This window comes from Budorcas taxicolor, chromosome 3 (genome assembly GCF_023091745.1).
Source record: "Budorcas taxicolor isolate Tak-1 chromosome 3, Takin1.1, whole genome shotgun sequence".
Classification (NCBI taxonomy): domain Eukaryota; kingdom Metazoa; phylum Chordata; class Mammalia; order Artiodactyla; family Bovidae; genus Budorcas; species Budorcas taxicolor.
The window spans coordinates 118,265,267-118,282,609 of NC_068912.1; the positions used below are offsets into that span (position 1 = coordinate 118,265,267).

Consider the following 17,343-nt stretch of genomic DNA (forward strand, 5'->3'; position numbering starts at 1 on the left):
TAACAGCATGTCCTCACTATTGTAAACAGTGCTGCAGTGAACATCAGGATGCATGTATCCTTTCAGACCATATTTTTCTCTGGATATATGCCCAGGAGTGAGGCTGCAGGGTCATGTGGTAGCTCTATTTTTAGTTTCTTAAGGAACCTCCCATACTGTTTTCCATCCTGGCTGCACCAATTTACATTCCTACCAATAGAGTAAGAGGGTTCCCTTCTCTCCACACTCTCTCCAGCATTTATTTACAGACTTTTGATGATGGCCATTCTGACCAGCGTGAGGTGGCACCTTGTTGTAGTTTTACAAATTAAGGAATTTGTTGTTGTTTAGGCAACCAAGGTTTGTCAACATTCATTCACAAATTTACCAATATCTGCTTATCATTTCTTCTGGCATCTTAGACCTTCCCTCTGGAACCATCTCCTCCTTTCTGTAAGTGTCCTTTTTAAAAACTGGTCCTTCAAAATTTCCTTTAAGGAACCCGTGATGCAGCAGGCAGAACTGGGTAGAAATAGCCCTGCCATCTCACTAAAGCTTGGCAAGTCAGTGGGAAGCACGCCGCCCTCTGTCACTTTGCCTCGTCTCCGTGGGGGGTGGACCGCTCACCCAGCATCCCCAGCATCCCTGCCCATGACGTTGCCATCTCTGGGGCTGCTGGCCGCCTACTCAGGACCCCTGTCTTTGCAAAAAGTTGTGCTCAAAGTGGGACTTAAACTAAACAGACTTCCTCTAGGAAACACACACAATCACACTGCTGCGAACGTTGCTTTTATGGACATTTCCCCGAGAAATATTTCTCTCTGGAAAAAAAACTCACAGGATGTAATTAAAACCATTATATGTGTATGTTGGCCTGGGCACGTCTTAAGTGCTTCACCAAATGGGCCACCAAATAAAGAAATGAAGGCCGGCTTTGTTCACGTCTCGGAACAATGACCTTTATTAACTGTAACCCAGGGTGTTCTTCTATTCCTTTGTAGATTCAGAAGCAGCCTTTCACCGGGACCCGGGTGCGGGGTATGCGCCTTTGGTCCTGACCGCAGTGTGACCGACCGCTGCCGGGAACAGCAGAACAGCCCGCGTGGTGTCACTTGGACGAAGGTGACCGTTTCAGGGCCCGTGGACGGTCGAATGGCCTGTGTTTTCTGACTTGCCACCTTTGAGAGAATAAAATACATTCCTCTTATCTTCAAACATCATAAATTCTAAAGGAGAAAGTGACCAGAGTCCTGAGCCTTGAGCTACACGGCTTAGGGAGCTATGTGGTATATTGTCTCCTTTAAAAAAAATTTTTTTTCGTTTATCTATTTTTGTTTGTGCTGGGTCTTCTTGCTGTGTGAGTGCTTTCTCTAGCTGCGGCGAGCGGGGGCTCTTCTCTATTTGCGGTGTGCAGGCTTCTCACTGCAGCGGCTTCTCCGGCTGTGGAGCACAGGCTCTAGGCTTAAGTAGTTGTGGCTCTGGGGGCCCAGTTGCTTCGTGGCCTGTGGGGATGAAACCTGTTTGCCCTGCAATGACAGGCAGGTTCCCAACCACTGGGCCACCAGAGAAGTCCCTGTGTTGTCTCCTTTTTCCATTTCGCTGGGGAGTTCTTCCTTCATCCCAGTGCCCTGGTGGGAGACACAGCCACGGTGTGCACCAGTCCTCACGGTGGGCGTGTGGCCCAGCAGGCCAATCAGAGTATTCTCCGGGATGGCTGTGTGATGCTGGCCGAGAGGTTTCTCCTGCAGTTACTGAGCGAGGAGCCTGAAGGCCTGTGGGGATACAACACAGAAGAAACGCGGAGGAAAGCAAGCCTGGAGAAGGACGAGACCTAGTGCCAGACCCTGAGCCCCTGGATCCAGCTGCTCCTGAAGACCGTCCCATCCTCAGCTTCCCATTCTATAGATGTCTTGGTGGGTGTGATGATTCAGTGCTCTGTGTCGTCTTGGCTAGGTCACGATGCCAGTTATTTGGTCGAACACCCGCCTGGGTGTTTCTATGAAGGTATACTATAAATGGGATCAGCATCTACAATCCACTGACTTATTTACTTAAACCCTTTGTCTGTGCGACGGACATGTGGGATCTTAGCTCCCTAACCAGGGATCAAATCCACGCTGCCTGTATTGGGAGCACGCAGTCCCAACCACTGGACTGGCCAGGGAAGTCCCCCTTTGATTTTAAATTAAGGAGATCGCCCTGAATAATCTCGGTGGATCTTAGGCAATCAGTCAAAGGCCTTAAGAGCAAAAACAGGTTTCCCTGAGAAAAAGGAATCCTATCCCAAGACTGCAGCACGGAAACCCTGTCTGAGTGCCCAGCTTGCTAACCTGCTAAAGAGTCAGACATGTCTTAGTGGCTGAATGAACCACAGCAACAGTTTGCCCTACAGACTTTGGACTCAACACCATCTCTTGTCTGAGTTTCTACCTGCCAGCCAGATCTCAGACTTGCCAGCCAACTCTTCGTCCCCAGGACAGACCCCAAGGCAAGGATTGTGTGCATGTGATTAAGGGTGGAAATGGTGGATTCTGATTTCAGCTGGATTCTGGGGCCTCTGAGGTGGGAGCCACAGTCAGTTTGCCCTGCCTTAAGTAAGGGCTGCCACTTCCAGGCCCTCCTGTCTCTCCCTCCGCAGACATTCCAGAGCCCGTGGGCTACAGCAGGCCAACAGAGTCTATTGTCCTTCACTGGCCTGAGTAGAGCCTCTCCTGACGCCCACTCCGTGTGTGAATGAGGGCTGCCCTCACCCTCACCTACAGACCATGCCAAAGGCTTTTAATTCTTCAGGCGGCCAGACTCTGCCGGGCAGCACAGCCTTTGGAGTTCAGGCTTGGAGTGGTGGTTCCTCTGCCACAGGAAGCTGACTGCAGCCAACTGGCTGGCCAGGGCTCTGTCCCTGGAACGTCCACACATGGGAGAGGTGGACACCTTAACTGATGGTCATGTAGGGTCAGATTGGAGTTTCTCACATAGTAAGACTGAGGGCTCCCAGGGCAGAAGCAGAGAGGAAGTCCATCGGCAGAAAGGTGGGGCATGTGCCCAGCACAAGCAGGCAGAGAGACAGGGACAGTGCTGGAGAGATGGAGAGATGGAGAGAAAGAGAGAGAGACAGAGAGAGGGACAGCAAGGGTCAGGGAAACAGTGAGAGAAGGCGAGACTGTATGACCCCAAACAGCTGCAGCAAAATATATCCCCTCTCACATCTTTTCTCTGGAAGTGATGCTGACGTTCCTGCACAGAGAGATGGGGGCGGGGGTCCGTGCTGGCCCCCTGACCTTGGATGGACATCAGTCAATTCTTGGACCAACAGAATGTGGTGGGAGTGATGCTCACAGCTTCCAAGGGGTCATAGGACAGGCGTCCCCCCAATTCTCTCCCTCTCTCCCCCTGCCTGCTTTTGTCTTGCCCACCCCCGGACCTCCCACTGGCATCCAGTCACCATGCTGTGAGGAGCCCAAAGTGTGGGTGTTCCTACCGCAGCCCCAGATTTGAGATACAGCATGAGAAGGCCGTGTGAGCGGACAGAGCTGGAAGGGATGGGGCCACAAGCCAAGGAAGCCGGGACCACCAGGAGCTGGAAGAGATAGGAAGGCTGCCCGAGAGCCTCCAGAGGGATCATGGCCCTGATGACACCTTGAGTTCAGACCTCTGCCCCCAAGAACACGTTTCCTCTGGTTTCCAAGTGTGTAGTAATTGTCATGGCAGCCACAGGAAGCTCACACCCAGAATCGCTAATCCCCTGGGAGTGAGGGTTGAGAAGTGGAGTGGAGCCAGGGAGCAGGAGGCTTCCATGGGAGTCAGGGAAAGTGAGAAGTTAACCACAGACAGAGAGGTGGCCTCACAGTCAAGAGACTGGACAGCCAGCAGCCTGCATCAGCCTGTGAGCCCTGTTCCTTCAGGCGACCCCACCCCAGCCTCGGGGTCTCCCGGCTGAGGCCCCCGTCGTGAAGCAGAGACAAGCCGCTCCCGCTATGCCCGTCCACACTCCTGTCCACAGAAACCACGTGCTGTTACACGCGGTGACACCAGCTGGTTGTGGTTCGAGGCTGTTGCTTTGTTAGCCGGTGACACAGAGACACAGGCTCAGCAGGTCAAGGAGAGAGACAGGATCAGAGAGGCTCCTGGGTCCCAGGCAGCCAGGCTTCTGAGGTCAGCTCAGCCAGACACCCTGGCTACCCTGCGTCTCCAGACCAAACCAAAGGCTCCTTGGACTTGAACCAGCTTTAGGGGATGTCTGGCTAAGATCATGGCGTCTGGTCCACTTCTTGGCAAATAGATGGGGAAACAGTGACAGACTTTGCTTTTGGGGGCTCCAAAATCACTGCAGATGGTGATTGCAACCATGAAGTTAAAAGATGCTTACTGCTTGGAAGGAAAGTTATGACCAACCTAGATAGCATATTAAAAAGCAGAGACATTACTTTTCCAAGAAAGGTACGTCTAGTCAAGGCTATGGTTTTTCCTGTGGTCATGTATGGATGTGAGAGTTGGGCTATAAAGAAAGCTGAGCACCGAAGGATTGATGCTTTTGAACTGTGGTGTTGGAGAAGACTCTTGAGAGTCCCTTGGACTGCAAGAAGATCCAACCAGTGCACTCTAAAGGAGATCAGCCCTGGGTGTTCATTGGAAGAACTGATGCTAAAGTTGAAACTCCAATACTTTGGCCATCTGATGCAAAGAACTGACTTATTTGAAAAGACCCCGATGCTGGGAAAGATTGAAGGTGGGAGGAGAAGGGGATGACAGAGGATGAGATGGCTGGATGGCATCACTGCCTCGATGGACATGGGTTTGAGTGGACTCCGGGAGCTGGTGATGGACGGGAGGCCTGGCGTGCTGTGGTCCGTGGGGTCACAGAGTCGGACGCGACTGAGCGACTGGACTGAACTGGTCTGTGTTTTGCCACCTGGCTATCTCTTGCAGGACAAACTCTTCGCTCCCGGGGATGCACACAACCATGCAGTGTTGGATGTGGGGGCAGCGGCCCTACAAAGGCCCTCATCTTCTGTTCCCTTGGGTGGCATGGCGGGCTAGGTTGCCTGGGTCTCTCTAGAGTCCCCCCACCCTGTTCTTCCTTGATTTCCCAAGCAGCCAGTGTGGCCCGCCCAAACTTGGGTCAGATCACAACACTGCTTGGTAAAACCCAGTGACACAGGACAGGACCGGGCACCACCCGGCCCACAGAGCCTCCCTCCTGGGTTCAGGAAGGGCCTCTCCCGCCTGTCTGGTCCCTTGACTTCGGGGCCTTTCTCTGTGGTTAACTCCCTACACCTTGCCTCCTGTTCCCCAGCCTCACTCCCTCTTTCTTGGCCCTCACTCCCAGGGTGATCTGTGATTCTGGTCTGTGACTGGGTGTGAACTTCCTGTGGCCACCATGACAATTACTACACACTCAGAAACCAATGGAAACGTATTCTGGCTCAGTTTGGGGGCAGAGGTCTGAACTCAAGGTGTTGTCAGGGCCATGATCCCTATGGAGGTTCTCGGGCAGGACCCTTCCTGTCTCTTCCAGCCCCTGGGTCCTGGCTTCCTTAGCTCGGGGCCACATCCCTCCAGGCTCTGTCTGCTCGCACGGCCTTCTCGCTTCATGTCCGAGTTTCAAATCTCCCTTTTTGTTTCAGACTCAAAGGCCCGCTGGATTTAGGGCCACTCTAAATCCAGGATGACTGAGATCATTAAGTTAACTACATCTGCAAAACCCCTTTCCTCCAATCAGGTCCGTTCCACAGGTCCCAGGAGTTAGGAGGGGGACTTATCTTTTCTGAGAACCCTATTTACTCCCTCACTGAACCACAGGCTCCATGGTCAGCGTCCACTCCGGCTCACCCGCACCAGGCCGAGTGACTGTCACTTCTGACTATTTGTTCAATATCAAGTCCTGGTGAGCTCCTGCGAGTGAATTAAGACATCTGTCTGAGCAGAAACAGCTTTCGAGGGAGCCACGTTTCTGCCCGGAGAGATAAGACGGCTCCTCCCAAGCTGTAAGTCAAGGTGAGATGAGATGGGGGCCCAGAACGTGCGGGTGGAGGCTGGCAGGGAGCCCGGTCACCCAGCTGGCGGGGTGGGGGCTGAGGGAGCTTCTGGTGAGCTGGGGAGCAGGTCTATGGCTGAGGGTGCAGACAGGGGGCACCCTGGGTGCACAATTTCTGGTCAAGGATTACAAACGTTTTATGCCAAGCTACCTTCCAGAAAGACTGGGCCAGACTTCAAGGAGGGGTCATCTGGGGACGTTGGGTGTTTTATTTTGGGGACGCAGATGAGTGGGTGGCTGTGGGACAGCCCTGAACTACCAGACGGCAGGAGGCGATGCAGGTGCGAAAAAGCTAGCGTTCCCCTGGGACCTGGAAGGGGCAGAGACAGTCTCCACTCTGCCAGAGGCAGTGCTGGCCCTGTGTCCACCCAGGATGGGTGTGCCCAGGGTGGTTGCGTGATCTGATCATTTTGTCTGTAGATCCACCCGCAGCTGGGTGTTGGTGGGTGTTTTGGGCTTACTGGACCCTGGCGGGATGGTGAGGCCTGAGGAGAAGCTGCAGGGCTGGATAGTCCTGGGTTTGAGCCCTGGCTGGGCCGCAGTGTGTTGTGGGCACAGCACCGAGCCTCCCTGACCTCAGGGCCCCGAGAAGCAGGGCGAGGGTCCGTGCCACCTCCAGTCCCTGCTGGTGTTGAGAGCACTGGGACCAGCAGGCAGTTAGGGGGAGGGGTGGGACGCCTCTGATCCAGAGGGATCTCAGGTCTATCTAGAGAGCAGAGAAGATTCCCCAGGGCAGCATCAGATCCAGGTGCACACAGGAAGTGACACTTGCTCAGGCCTTTTAACCCCTTGGAGCCCAGGCCCTCATGAGGGCACAGGGGGCTGGGGGACAGGGCTGCTGAAGCTGGCGGGGACAGAGGTCTCAGCCTGGCTGCATGAGAATCACCTGGGCACCTCCAAAATCCCCATGCCCAGCCCACACCCTACATCGCCTGCATCAGGATCTCTAGGGTGGGGTGGTACCAGGCCGGCTTTAAAAACAAAATTGTGGTAAGATGGGCTTCACTGATAATTCAATTGGTATAGAATCCGCCTGCAATGCAGGGGACCCTCGTTCAATTCCTGGGTCGGGAAGATCTGCTGGAGAAGGGATAGGCTACCCACTCCAGTATTCTTGGGCTTCGCTTGTGGCTCAGTTGGTAAAGAATCCGCCTGCAATGCCAACCTGTAACTCGTGCCCATTAAACAGCTCCCCCTTCCCCCAGCCCCTGGTTCCACCATCCACTTTCTGTCTCCATGAACTGCCTCCTCTAGGAAACTCGTGAGTGGAATCAAGCAGCAGTCTTCGCCTTTGGTGACTGGCTTTTTTCATTCAGCATCGTGTCCTCAAGGTTCGTGCATGTCCTATTTGTTAGGACTTCCTTCCCTTTTAAAGCTAGTAATAACCCACCCCGTGACAGGCCACACTGTTTACCCAACATCTCTGATGGACACTTGAACTGTTACCAGGTTTCCCTGTCTTTCAAGCTCCCAGGTGTTCTGAGGTGCAGGCCAGGTGGGTCTGGGCATGCCCCCGGCCCCTGGAGTGTAGCATGTGGGCATCACGCCCAGCTCTCCTTCCGCTGGTGCTCTTGGGTGTTATCACGTCCAAACAGAGCTGGAGGCAGCCCCCTTTGCCCCAGCCAACACCCTTGCAGACCTGCAGCCCGGTGGTGCCACCAGTGCATTTGAGCACCCCCCTGGGGACACCAGCCCCGCTGCTGTGGCTCCCCTTACACCGACCTGGTCCTTTAATTACAAGGCAGGACAAGCCAGAGGGTCACAGCACAACTGTTGGGGGTCTCCAGTCTCACCTGTCTTCAGCCACCTGCCCTCCCCCCCACCCCTCCCCAACACCCCTCCCCAACACCCCTCCCCAACAACACCCCTCCCCTCCATCCCTCCCACCCCCCACTTGCATCTGCTGGAGCCCTTCTCCCAGGGGAGCATGGAAGGAGCCAAAGGAATCCCTGCTTACAAACCAAAACTCAGGTCTGACAATATTTCAATAAGTGAGTGTGCAAGAAAATGATCACCTTGCTCACTAATTTATTCAAGAAGCACTTTGTGTCAGGCACTGGGCTATACTTTGATAGATAGGATCCTTGACTTCAAGCAAGGAATTAGGCTTCCTGGGTGGCTAGTGGTAAAGAACCCTCCTGCCAATGCAGGAAAATCCCATGGATGGAGGAGCTTGGTAGGCTGCAGTCCATGGGGTCGCTCAGAGTCAGACATGACTGAGCGACTTCACTTTCACTTTTCACTTTCATGCATTGGAGAAGGAAATGGCAACCCACTCCAGGGTTCTTGCCTGGAGAATCCCAGGGACAGGGGAGCCTGGTGGGCTGCCGTCTATGGGGTCACAGAGAGTCAGACACGACTCAAGTGACTTAGCAGCCAATGCAGGAGACCTAAGACACGTGGGTTCCATCCCTGGGTCGGGAAGATGCCCTGGAGGAGGGCCTGGCAACCCATTCCAGTATTCTTGCCTTGAGAATCCCATGGACAGAGGAGCCTGGAGGGCTACAGTCCATGGGGTAGCAGAGTCCGACATGACTGAAGCAACCCCAGAGCACTGCCCCATCAGATTGGCTCCCCTGGGATTCGAACCCCGATCTAAACCCTCCCCTGGTCCCTCCCACATTTTCCCGGCAGAAGGCTACGCCCTCCCAGTGGGGACGGGGACGGGCCCGACTAACCTGAGTTCTTAGGCTATGCAAATTAGGCCCCGCCCCCAGGCGGCGTATTTTCCCAGACTCCTCCGCTCCTCCTGAGGACAAACACAGCCCTGGCGGGGCCCGACAGTCCGCCCCGCCCCCGCCCCACCCCACGCCCCGCCCCCGCCCCCCCACGCCCCGCCCCCCCCCCCCCCCAGAGCTCGTGCGCGGCAGCGCGCGCCCAGGCGCCGGCGCCCGTTGGGCCTCACGTGGCGAGCGTAGCGGGGGCGGGAGGCCCCAGAAGCCCTTGAGGGAGGCGCGCGCCCGCCGGAAGCCGCGTCCTCGCACGGCCACTGCCCGCGGCGCCGGCAGCGGTCGCGCGCGCTGTGGCTCCGGAAGTGGTTCCGGCCGGCGGGGTCTGTGAGGCGGGCCGCGCGGGGGGAGGCGGCTGCGGACGGGCTGCAGGCCGGAGCCCATGGCGGAGGGCGGCGGGCGGGCCGGGCCGGCGCCCGCAGGTAATGTGCGCGCGCGGCCGCCAGGCTGTGGGGGCGGCGGGGGCGCGGGGGCCGAGGCAGTCGCGGCCAAGCCGCGTCGGCTCGTGGCCGGCAGGGCCTCACGGAGCCGCCGGGGTCGGTCAGCGCGGCTCGCCGGGGCCCGGGTGCTCGGCTTCCCCTCCTGTGGAGCTTGCCTGGGGGGTTGGAGGCGACACCCCCCGCCCCCAACCGTAAAGAGGACGTAGGTCATTCTCCAGTTCTGAGCGCACCCAGAGGTGTGAAAAGCCCCAGGGGTCAGCTCCTGGGAGGGCGGGTGCCCTTTTTTCTGTTGCCCCGACTCCAGCCCTAGCACGGGCAAGGGACCGCGATAACGCCACCCCCAGCGAGCTGTCAGTGACACAGCAAGTCCGCTGCAGGGGCCCTGGCCCACCGCCGGGGAGGCAGCTCCGACAGAGTTTAGTTTAGCGGGCTAGAAAGGCGCACGCCCACTGCCCAGAATAGCCACGGGACTGGGGGGGTCTCCACCTTGAAATCTTCCTGCTGTGCAGGTGTGAATCTGCAGGGGAGTGCATTTGCTCGCCGTCGGGAGCGGCTTTCTCTTAACCTGTGGGCTGGGGTGGGTGGGTGGCGGTTCCCCTCCTTGCCTGTTTGAGTTTGCCCTGGGTACCAGGTGCTTCTATATGCTGCGGACGGTACACGCACATCCAATGAGACACCCCTCCACAGGGTTCGTTAGTTAGTAATAAACGAAGAATTTTTTTACTCTTACTCCTAAATGTGCTAGAATTTAAGGTATAATGTTGATTTGGAGACAGGTGCAAGTAGTGCTTTTCATCCTTCCCTCCATTCATTATCCAGTAAACAGTTGTTTGAGGAACTGATACCCCAGTGAACAAAAACACAAACAAAGCGTCCCAGGCTTTGGTTGGTATCGACTAGCCCCAGGTACAGCCAGACCTTAGGGTCCTGGACACCATTTCCTGTGAGCGTGAGGGAAGGACGGAGAGGTGTCCAGGAGGAGGAGGAGGGTTGCCTGCTGCTTCCCGGTGTGGAGGGTGGTCTGGTGGAAGGAAGGCAGACTGACTCTGCCCTACACTCTGATATCCAGGTGGTGCTGTTTTAGCGTTTACTGTGTTGCTCGCCTGGGAGTAGAGGGGTCAAGGTTGATGCTTATGTGGTGTATTGTCGTTGGAGAAGCTGACCAGAACAATGCAGACATAAAGTTATCTTGAATCTGGAGCTGGGCAGGTGGTAGGTTGGAAGAGGCCAACAAAGGCAGGCTTGGAGGAGAACTTAGCAAAAGTGTGTCAGTCTCCTTACAGCTTCCGAGTCTTATTCCTACTTTGAACTTTTCCACTTTGTGGGTAACTCAGTGGAGAATAACTTCTGGAGGAGGATTGGCCTGGGGGCCCAAGGGCTTCTCGATGCCTTCTTGTTGATCTGCTGAGGCCTGGTCGTGGCGGGTGCTTGAGTGACCCTCCCGGCTCTGCCCAATGACTTGGGGCCTTTGTGTCTAACCTCTGGTAATGAACTGTCAAATCCTGGAGTGTACTATGGCCCAGCCTTGTATACAGTCGGTAGGCAGAATATCTGATTTGGATATGAAAAGCAACTTTAGGATTGGAGAGCCCACCTGTGGCAGGGTCACATGTGCTAGGCTGCCTGGCACTGTGGGGACTTGGTGAAGCAGTCTGAGTTCATACTATTTCCTTCTGCTTCCTGTCAATGTAGTTAAGTTTATAGAACTCTTAATTATCTGAAGACATTTAAGGCTCCATGGTGAGGTGAAGAGCTCAATCACAGTTGACCTTCGACAACCCAGAGGGTTACCAGGGCTCCGCCACAATCAGAAATCCTTCTTTGACTTTACAGCTGACCCTCCATATTTGAGGTTCTGCATCCAAGAAGTCAGCCAGCCGTGGATTGTGTAGTGTAGTGTGTTTTTAGTGAAAAAAATCTGTGTGCGAGTGGACCCACGTAGTTCAGACCATGTTATTCAAGGGTCAGCTGTAGGTATGTCATTGTACAAAATTTGTTGACTACAGTTGACTGTCGGGACAACTTGGGGGTCCTCTGCATGTGAGGTTCCCGGACATCTAGGGATTCCACCAGGCACCGACCACAGTGCAGTATTGTGGTATTTACTGCTGAAGATATCCACGTATAAGTGGACCCCTGCAGATCAAACCTGCATTGTTGAAGAGTGACCAGTACTTGGGGTCTAGTCCATTCAGGATGTGATAGCAGAGTAGACTGGATGGCTTATAAACAACAGAAATTTATTTTTCACGGCTCTGGTGGCTGGTAAGTCCAGGACCAAGGCACTGGCATATTTCGTGTCTGGTGAGGGCTTCCTGGTTCGTAGATGCCCATCTTCTTGCTGTGTCCTCATGTGGCAGAAGGGCCATGGAACGCTCCAGGGTCTCTTTTATAAAGGTGCTAATCCCATTCATGACAGCTTTGCCCTCATGACCTAATTAACCACTAAGGTCCTTCCTACCTCTTAATAATCACCTGGGTGTTAGGACTCCCAGCATATTATTTGGCAGAACATTTTGGGAGACACGAGCATTCCATTTATAGCAACTCCTCTTCCCATTCCTCACTTAACTTTGATGCCCCTTTCTGACATATTATTTATGCTAAGCTCTTTTCTGGGCAATTGATTGTTTTATTTATCTTTTGATTCTAATGAGAGATAATTTCTACTGTTCACTTTTCACTCTCATGTGTTGGAGAAGGAAATGGCGACCCACTCCAATGTTCTTGCCTGGAGAATCCCAGGGACGGGAGCCTGGTGGGCTGCCGTCTATTGGGTCACTCAGAGTCGGACACGACTGAAGTGATTTAGCAACAACAGTAGGGTAGATGTCTTCTCATACACACTGAATAAGCTGAAAGTGTTTCTTATTTTTATTTCCAAATAAACCTTTAGAATATTTTGGTCATATCTCATGTAAAGGCCCCAAAGAGATTTGTTAAATCCCTTAATTTATTTGGTGTCACTTAAAATTTTCCTAGCATTGACTCTTATCCCAGTACACTGTGTGGTTTTCAGCATTCATTCTAGCCTTTATTGTTTCTCAGTTTTATAGTCTTCATTATATAGGTCTGGCTTTCTATTTATATCATTGTATTTTAAAATTTTTTTCCTTTTTACTGAGGTGCAGTTTACATTCAGTAAAGTGCACCCATCTGAGGTACCAAAATGTGTGTCACTCACGGGGACTCCTATGTAGTGAGGCTGTTACCTAGATTAGCATGGCAGAGTCATTCATGTTATATGGAGCAGTACTTTTTTGGTACTGAATTTTGCTAAATTCAAGCATCTTTTTGTAGTGTAGGAGAGGATTTTATGTTTCTTTCCCCAGTACTGACATTTTGGAATAAATTAGAGTAATTTTATGTTGACTTATTTTTTGGCCACACTGTGGGATCTTAGTTCCCTGAATAGGGGTGGAACCCAGGCTCCCTTCAGTGGAGGTTTGGAGTCTTAAGCACTGGACCACCAGGGAAGTCCTGTGGTGACTTTTTTTTGATTTATATTTCAAATTTTGCTTTGTTAATATATTATTTAGGATCTTCTCTGTTCTTAAGTAGGTCTGGATTTTGATGCCTCACCCTGCCAAAGTTTTAAACGTTATATTCTTGCCTGGTTTGATGTTGGGCACATGCTAGCTTTATTCAAGGAGATTTTCTATGTCTCTCTGGCTCTGGAAGTTTCTGGAGGCAGGGGAATGGTGCACTATTGTTGAAAGTTGGAGAGCACCCTCTCGGTGGGAAGGGCTGCCCTGGTGGCTCAGGCAGTAAAGAAACCACCTGCAATGCTGAGACGAGGGTTCTATCCCTGGGTTGGAAAAATCCCCTGGAAAGGGAATGGCAACCCACTCCAGTACTCTTGCCTGGAGCATTCTATGGACAGAGGAGCCTGGCGGGCTACAGTCCATGGGGTCGTCAAGAGTGGGACACGACTGCAGGACTGACCCTGTCCTGGGTGGGCGGCGCCCCCTGCTGGCTGTCCCGGCAGGGCCTCCCGGAACTGACAGGCGCCCCTCTCTTCAGTGCAGGTCCTAATCTGAAGGAGTGGCTGAGGGAGCAGTTCTGTGACCACCCGCTGGAGCACTGCGAGGACACGAGGCTGCACGACGCCGCCTACGTGGGGGACCTGCAGACCCTTCGGAGCCTGCTGCAGGAAGAGAGCTACCGGAGGTGAGCGCTGCTGAGGCGCTGCCCGGAGCCGGGGAGCCCCTGATACTTTCCAGCTCCAGAGGGCGGGGAGAGAGGGGACTGAGGGAAGCACTGTCAGGCTTGTGGGCGGTAGCCAGAGAAACAGGGCCTGGAGACATTGAGTTCAGGCCCAGCTCTGTCAGTGACCGTCTGGTGCTGTCCGGGTGTCAGCTTCCCTGAGGTTACCGCTGATGCCAGCCTCGCTATCTCTTCAGCAGCGGCCCTGCGCCTTTGTGAGCCTCATCTGGCTTTTATCCTGAGTCGGGTACAGAAAGTCTCTCCTTGAAGTGTTGCATCAGGCCCCTGTGTGTCCAGCCTCCCTGGCGGGCCGCACCTGACAGCACCCTGACATGCTCTGCCCTGGCTGTTCAGGCCCCCAGGCGTCGGCCTGCAGGGCCCCGGGCTCAGCCTCTGGTCCGCTGTCTCCTCGCCCAGGGGGATCCGGGCGCCCACCTTCTGGCTCCTTTTGTTGATAGCGCCCTGCCTGTTGCCTTGCCACATCCCATGACCAGTGCAAGCCCTTCCTTGATCAGTAGCATCAGAGTCTTGCTGTCTCCCTCCTCGAGACACCTGGGGGAGCACAGAGACTCTGCTGGCTGGCTGTGTGTCTGAGACTGGAATCTCAGATAGGTTTGAAACTCATCTGCAGCTGGAAACTCCAGGCTTTTTCTGTGTGTCTGTTTCCCCTTCGGGCCTAGGCTGGCAGTGCGTTGATGGGAGAAATGTCTGCATATTGATCCTGAGATTTGTACCCCTTTTTTGTGGGTAGTTCCCCAGAGAAGGATTTCTAACAATACAGAAATCGGTTTCCTCCTTCCCTTCTAATGTCTTAGCATCATTTCATTAGAACAGATATCTTATTTGTTAAAAATAGTTTCAAATGCCCAGAAAGGGCCATCATACAGAGCAAATAGACGGACTGCACATGAACATTTAATATCGATGACTCAAGTCTGAAGAGGACATTAAATTTTTGTGGTGCTGCAGATGTAACAATAGAGAAATGAAGGAGAGTTAAGCTAGGTGTTAGACCAGCTAGTTTCATATTGCTTTTTCAAGTACTGTTTTTGTTTCTTCTAATACTTGGGTTCCACGAATCTCCGGTGTTTTGACGGTATTTTTCTGTTGGGATGTATTTCTTTGGTGATGAGTGCTTGGAGCATTCCTTGGCCTCCTTGGCCAGTGGAAGCTAGTTCCCAGCTGAAGGAGGAGTGCTGGCCAGCCGCATGTTTCTGGGTCACTGCTTCGGTGGTCTGGATCCTTGGGCTTTGTTCAGAGCCGGGAGCGTGAGGTGACGTGCGCCTCAGCTGGTGACGGGCTGGGTCCGTGAACTGCACGGCTCTGGCGTTCCTTGACGGGGCTCTCGGTCTGAGGGCCGCTTTCCGTGCAGGCTGAGCCTGGCCGGTGTCCCTCTGCTGTGGCGCTGTTAGCGCCGGTGCTGTCTAGCTGTGCCTCAGGTTTCCTGGTCCGTGGGCTGGGGCTCCTGTGGCAGGCGTGGGCCCGGCAGGGGGAGTGTGTGAAAGCGTCTCCTGCAGCGGAGTCCCTGGAGGCGTTCTTAACGCGAGGGCCGCCCCTGCTCCCGGCCGGCGTGTCCCGCGCCTCCCAGCCCGGCTCCCTGTGCTCTCTCTCAGCCGCATCAACGAGAAGTCCGTGTGGTGCTGCGGCTGGCTCCCCTGCACGCCCCTGCGCATCGCCGCCACCGCGGGCCACGGGAACTGCGTGGACTTCCTGATCCGCAAGGGGGCTGAGGTGGACCTGGTGGACGTGAAGGGGCAGACGGCTCTGTACGTGGCTGTGGTGAACGGGCACCTGGAGAGCGCCCAGATCCTCCTGGAGGCTGGCGCCGACCCCAACGGAAGCCGGCACCACCGCAGCACGCCCGTCTACCACGCCTCGCGCGTGGGCCGGGCGGACATCCTGAAGGCCCTCATCAGGTCAGTGCTTGGGCTGCGCCCCGCCGCCGCAGCGGCCTTCTCATTCCTTATTTTCTCCCCATCTCAAAGTAGGCTTGTGACAGGATTTGTCTGTTTTGTCTTTTTTAAGAGTTGCTTCTTAGCTTTATCAGTTCTCTTATTTTCTGACTGGTTAATTTCTATTTTTATCTATCTTTGTCCCTGTTTTCCTTGGTTTTCCTCTACTTTTTCTCTAACTTTTTGAGTTACATGCTTATTCATTGTTTTCTTGATTAACAATGTAAACTTTTAAGGTTATTAACTTACTTTTGCTTAGAGCTTTGTTTTTGCTAAACTTTTAAAATTCTAAGTTGCTTCAGTCGTGTCCGACTCTGTGCGACCCCATAGACGGCAGCCCACCAGGCTCCGCCGTACCTGGGATTCTCCAAGCAAGAACACTGGAGTGGGTTGCATTTCGTTCTCCAGTGCATGAAAGTGAAAAGTGAAAGTGAAGTCACTGAGTCGTGTCCAACTCTCAGCGACCCCATGGACTGCAGCCTGCCAGGCTCCTCTGTCCATGGGATTTTCCAGGCAAGAGTACTGGAGTCGGGTGCCACTGAAGTTGATTTCCTCTTTGTTTTTATAGGTTTTGAGGCTCTTAACAGTTTAATAAAAACTTCTGTGAACTTTTAATTTTATTGTATTGTGCCCAGATAATACAGATCATATAATGTCCATGTTGAAGATTCTTTTTTTAAAAAATTATTTTTTAAAATCAGACTGCTTTTTTGTGGATCCTTGTAACAAAGTACAAATCACAGGTGTTGTAGTTTCATAGTACAAGATGGTAGCTTCAGTTAATGCTATTCAGAGTCCCTCTCTCTGTTTTTTTCATTTTTAACCGTTGGATCTGCCCCAAATTCAGAAAAGTCTTGTTAGTATCTAATTACTGTTATGATTTGTCAGTTTCCCCTTGTATTTCTCATAATTTTGCTTTCTGTATTTTGATGCTAATTGGGCTCATAAAAATTCTTGCCTGTGGATTATTCCCTTTATGAAAGCAAGAGGAAACCATTGGTTTCATTGAGGGTTCATTTTCGTAGCATTCTGTCACTTTTAGTTTGAATCTTAGTGGGTTTAAGTAACTCTTTGTGTGCTCAGTTACTGTTTGACCATCTGGGATTCTTTGTTTCTGAATACAATCAACATTATCGCTGTAGCTGATTTTAGGTTTGTTTCTGTTAACTTTCTGTCTTAACTATACCTTTATTTGATGTCTGTGTTCCATGATTTGTGTTTTCTTTGCTTTCCCTTTCTGTCGTTTTAGATGGTTTATGGTCTTACTTTAATTGCACTAATGATTGTCATTTAATCAGTTTGAACAAGATTGCATCTTCAGTCCTATGCCCCAGTGAGTTCTTTCTACCAGCAATGCTTTCTCTCCCTTCCCTTGCTCTGGAGGCAGTTTCTTCTGTCGTTGGACCGAGTGGAGTTTATTCAGCTGGCTGGCTGTCTGTGTCAGGAGGGACTGCAGAGGAGGACTACAGCATTGTTACAGCCACAGTGGGTGGTTCTGGGGGCATCTAACCCAGTGCAGAACGTGGTTTTTAAATTAAGTATTGAAAATATATTTTATTATATCAGAAGGTTTTACGTATCACATGGCTGTGGAATTGGCTTTTGGAAAGATAAATGCGGGTGATATGGTTGTTATGTTAGAGGGATAAAGGAATGCAGTGCTTTCCCCCACCCCCACCCCCCTTTTTTTTTAAAGGATTTTTAGCCCAAGAATCTAAGCCGCTTCAGTCCCATGTCTTTGCCTCTTGGAGAATGTAAGTCATTAATTTGGAAATGGATCCAGTAGGGTCAGTCCAGGGCTTCCCTGGTAGCTCAGCTGGTGAAGAATCCACCTGCAGTTCAGGAGACCCCAGTTTGATTCCTGGGTTGGAAAGATCTGCTGGAGAAGGGATAGGCTACCCACCCCAGGATTCTTGGGCTTCCCTTGTGGCTCAGCTGGTAGAGAATCCGCCTGCTATGCGGGAGACCTGGGTTCGATCCCTCATTTGGGAAGATCCCCTGGA

General features: G+C 52.9%; 1 protein-coding gene across 3 annotated transcripts in view; it reads left to right on the forward strand.

The window, feature by feature from the left end:
• Positions 1 to 9,111: 9,111 nt before the first annotated feature.
• Positions 9,112 to 17,343, forward strand: part of ASB1 (ankyrin repeat and SOCS box containing 1) — an 87,187-nt gene continuing 78,955 nt past the window's right edge. For all 3 annotated transcript variants that reach the window (XR_008199103.1, XR_008199104.1, XM_052636719.1), the window contains exons 1-3: positions 9,112 to 9,164; positions 13,211 to 13,352; positions 15,002 to 15,304. Coding sequence is in view for 1 of the 3 variants with exons in the window: in XM_052636719.1 (XP_052492679.1) it covers positions 9,125 to 9,164; positions 13,211 to 13,352; positions 15,002 to 15,304 (485 nt within the window). In the remaining 2 variants the exon portion in view is untranslated. The remainder of the gene's footprint in view (positions 9,165 to 13,210; positions 13,353 to 15,001; positions 15,305 to 17,343) is intronic.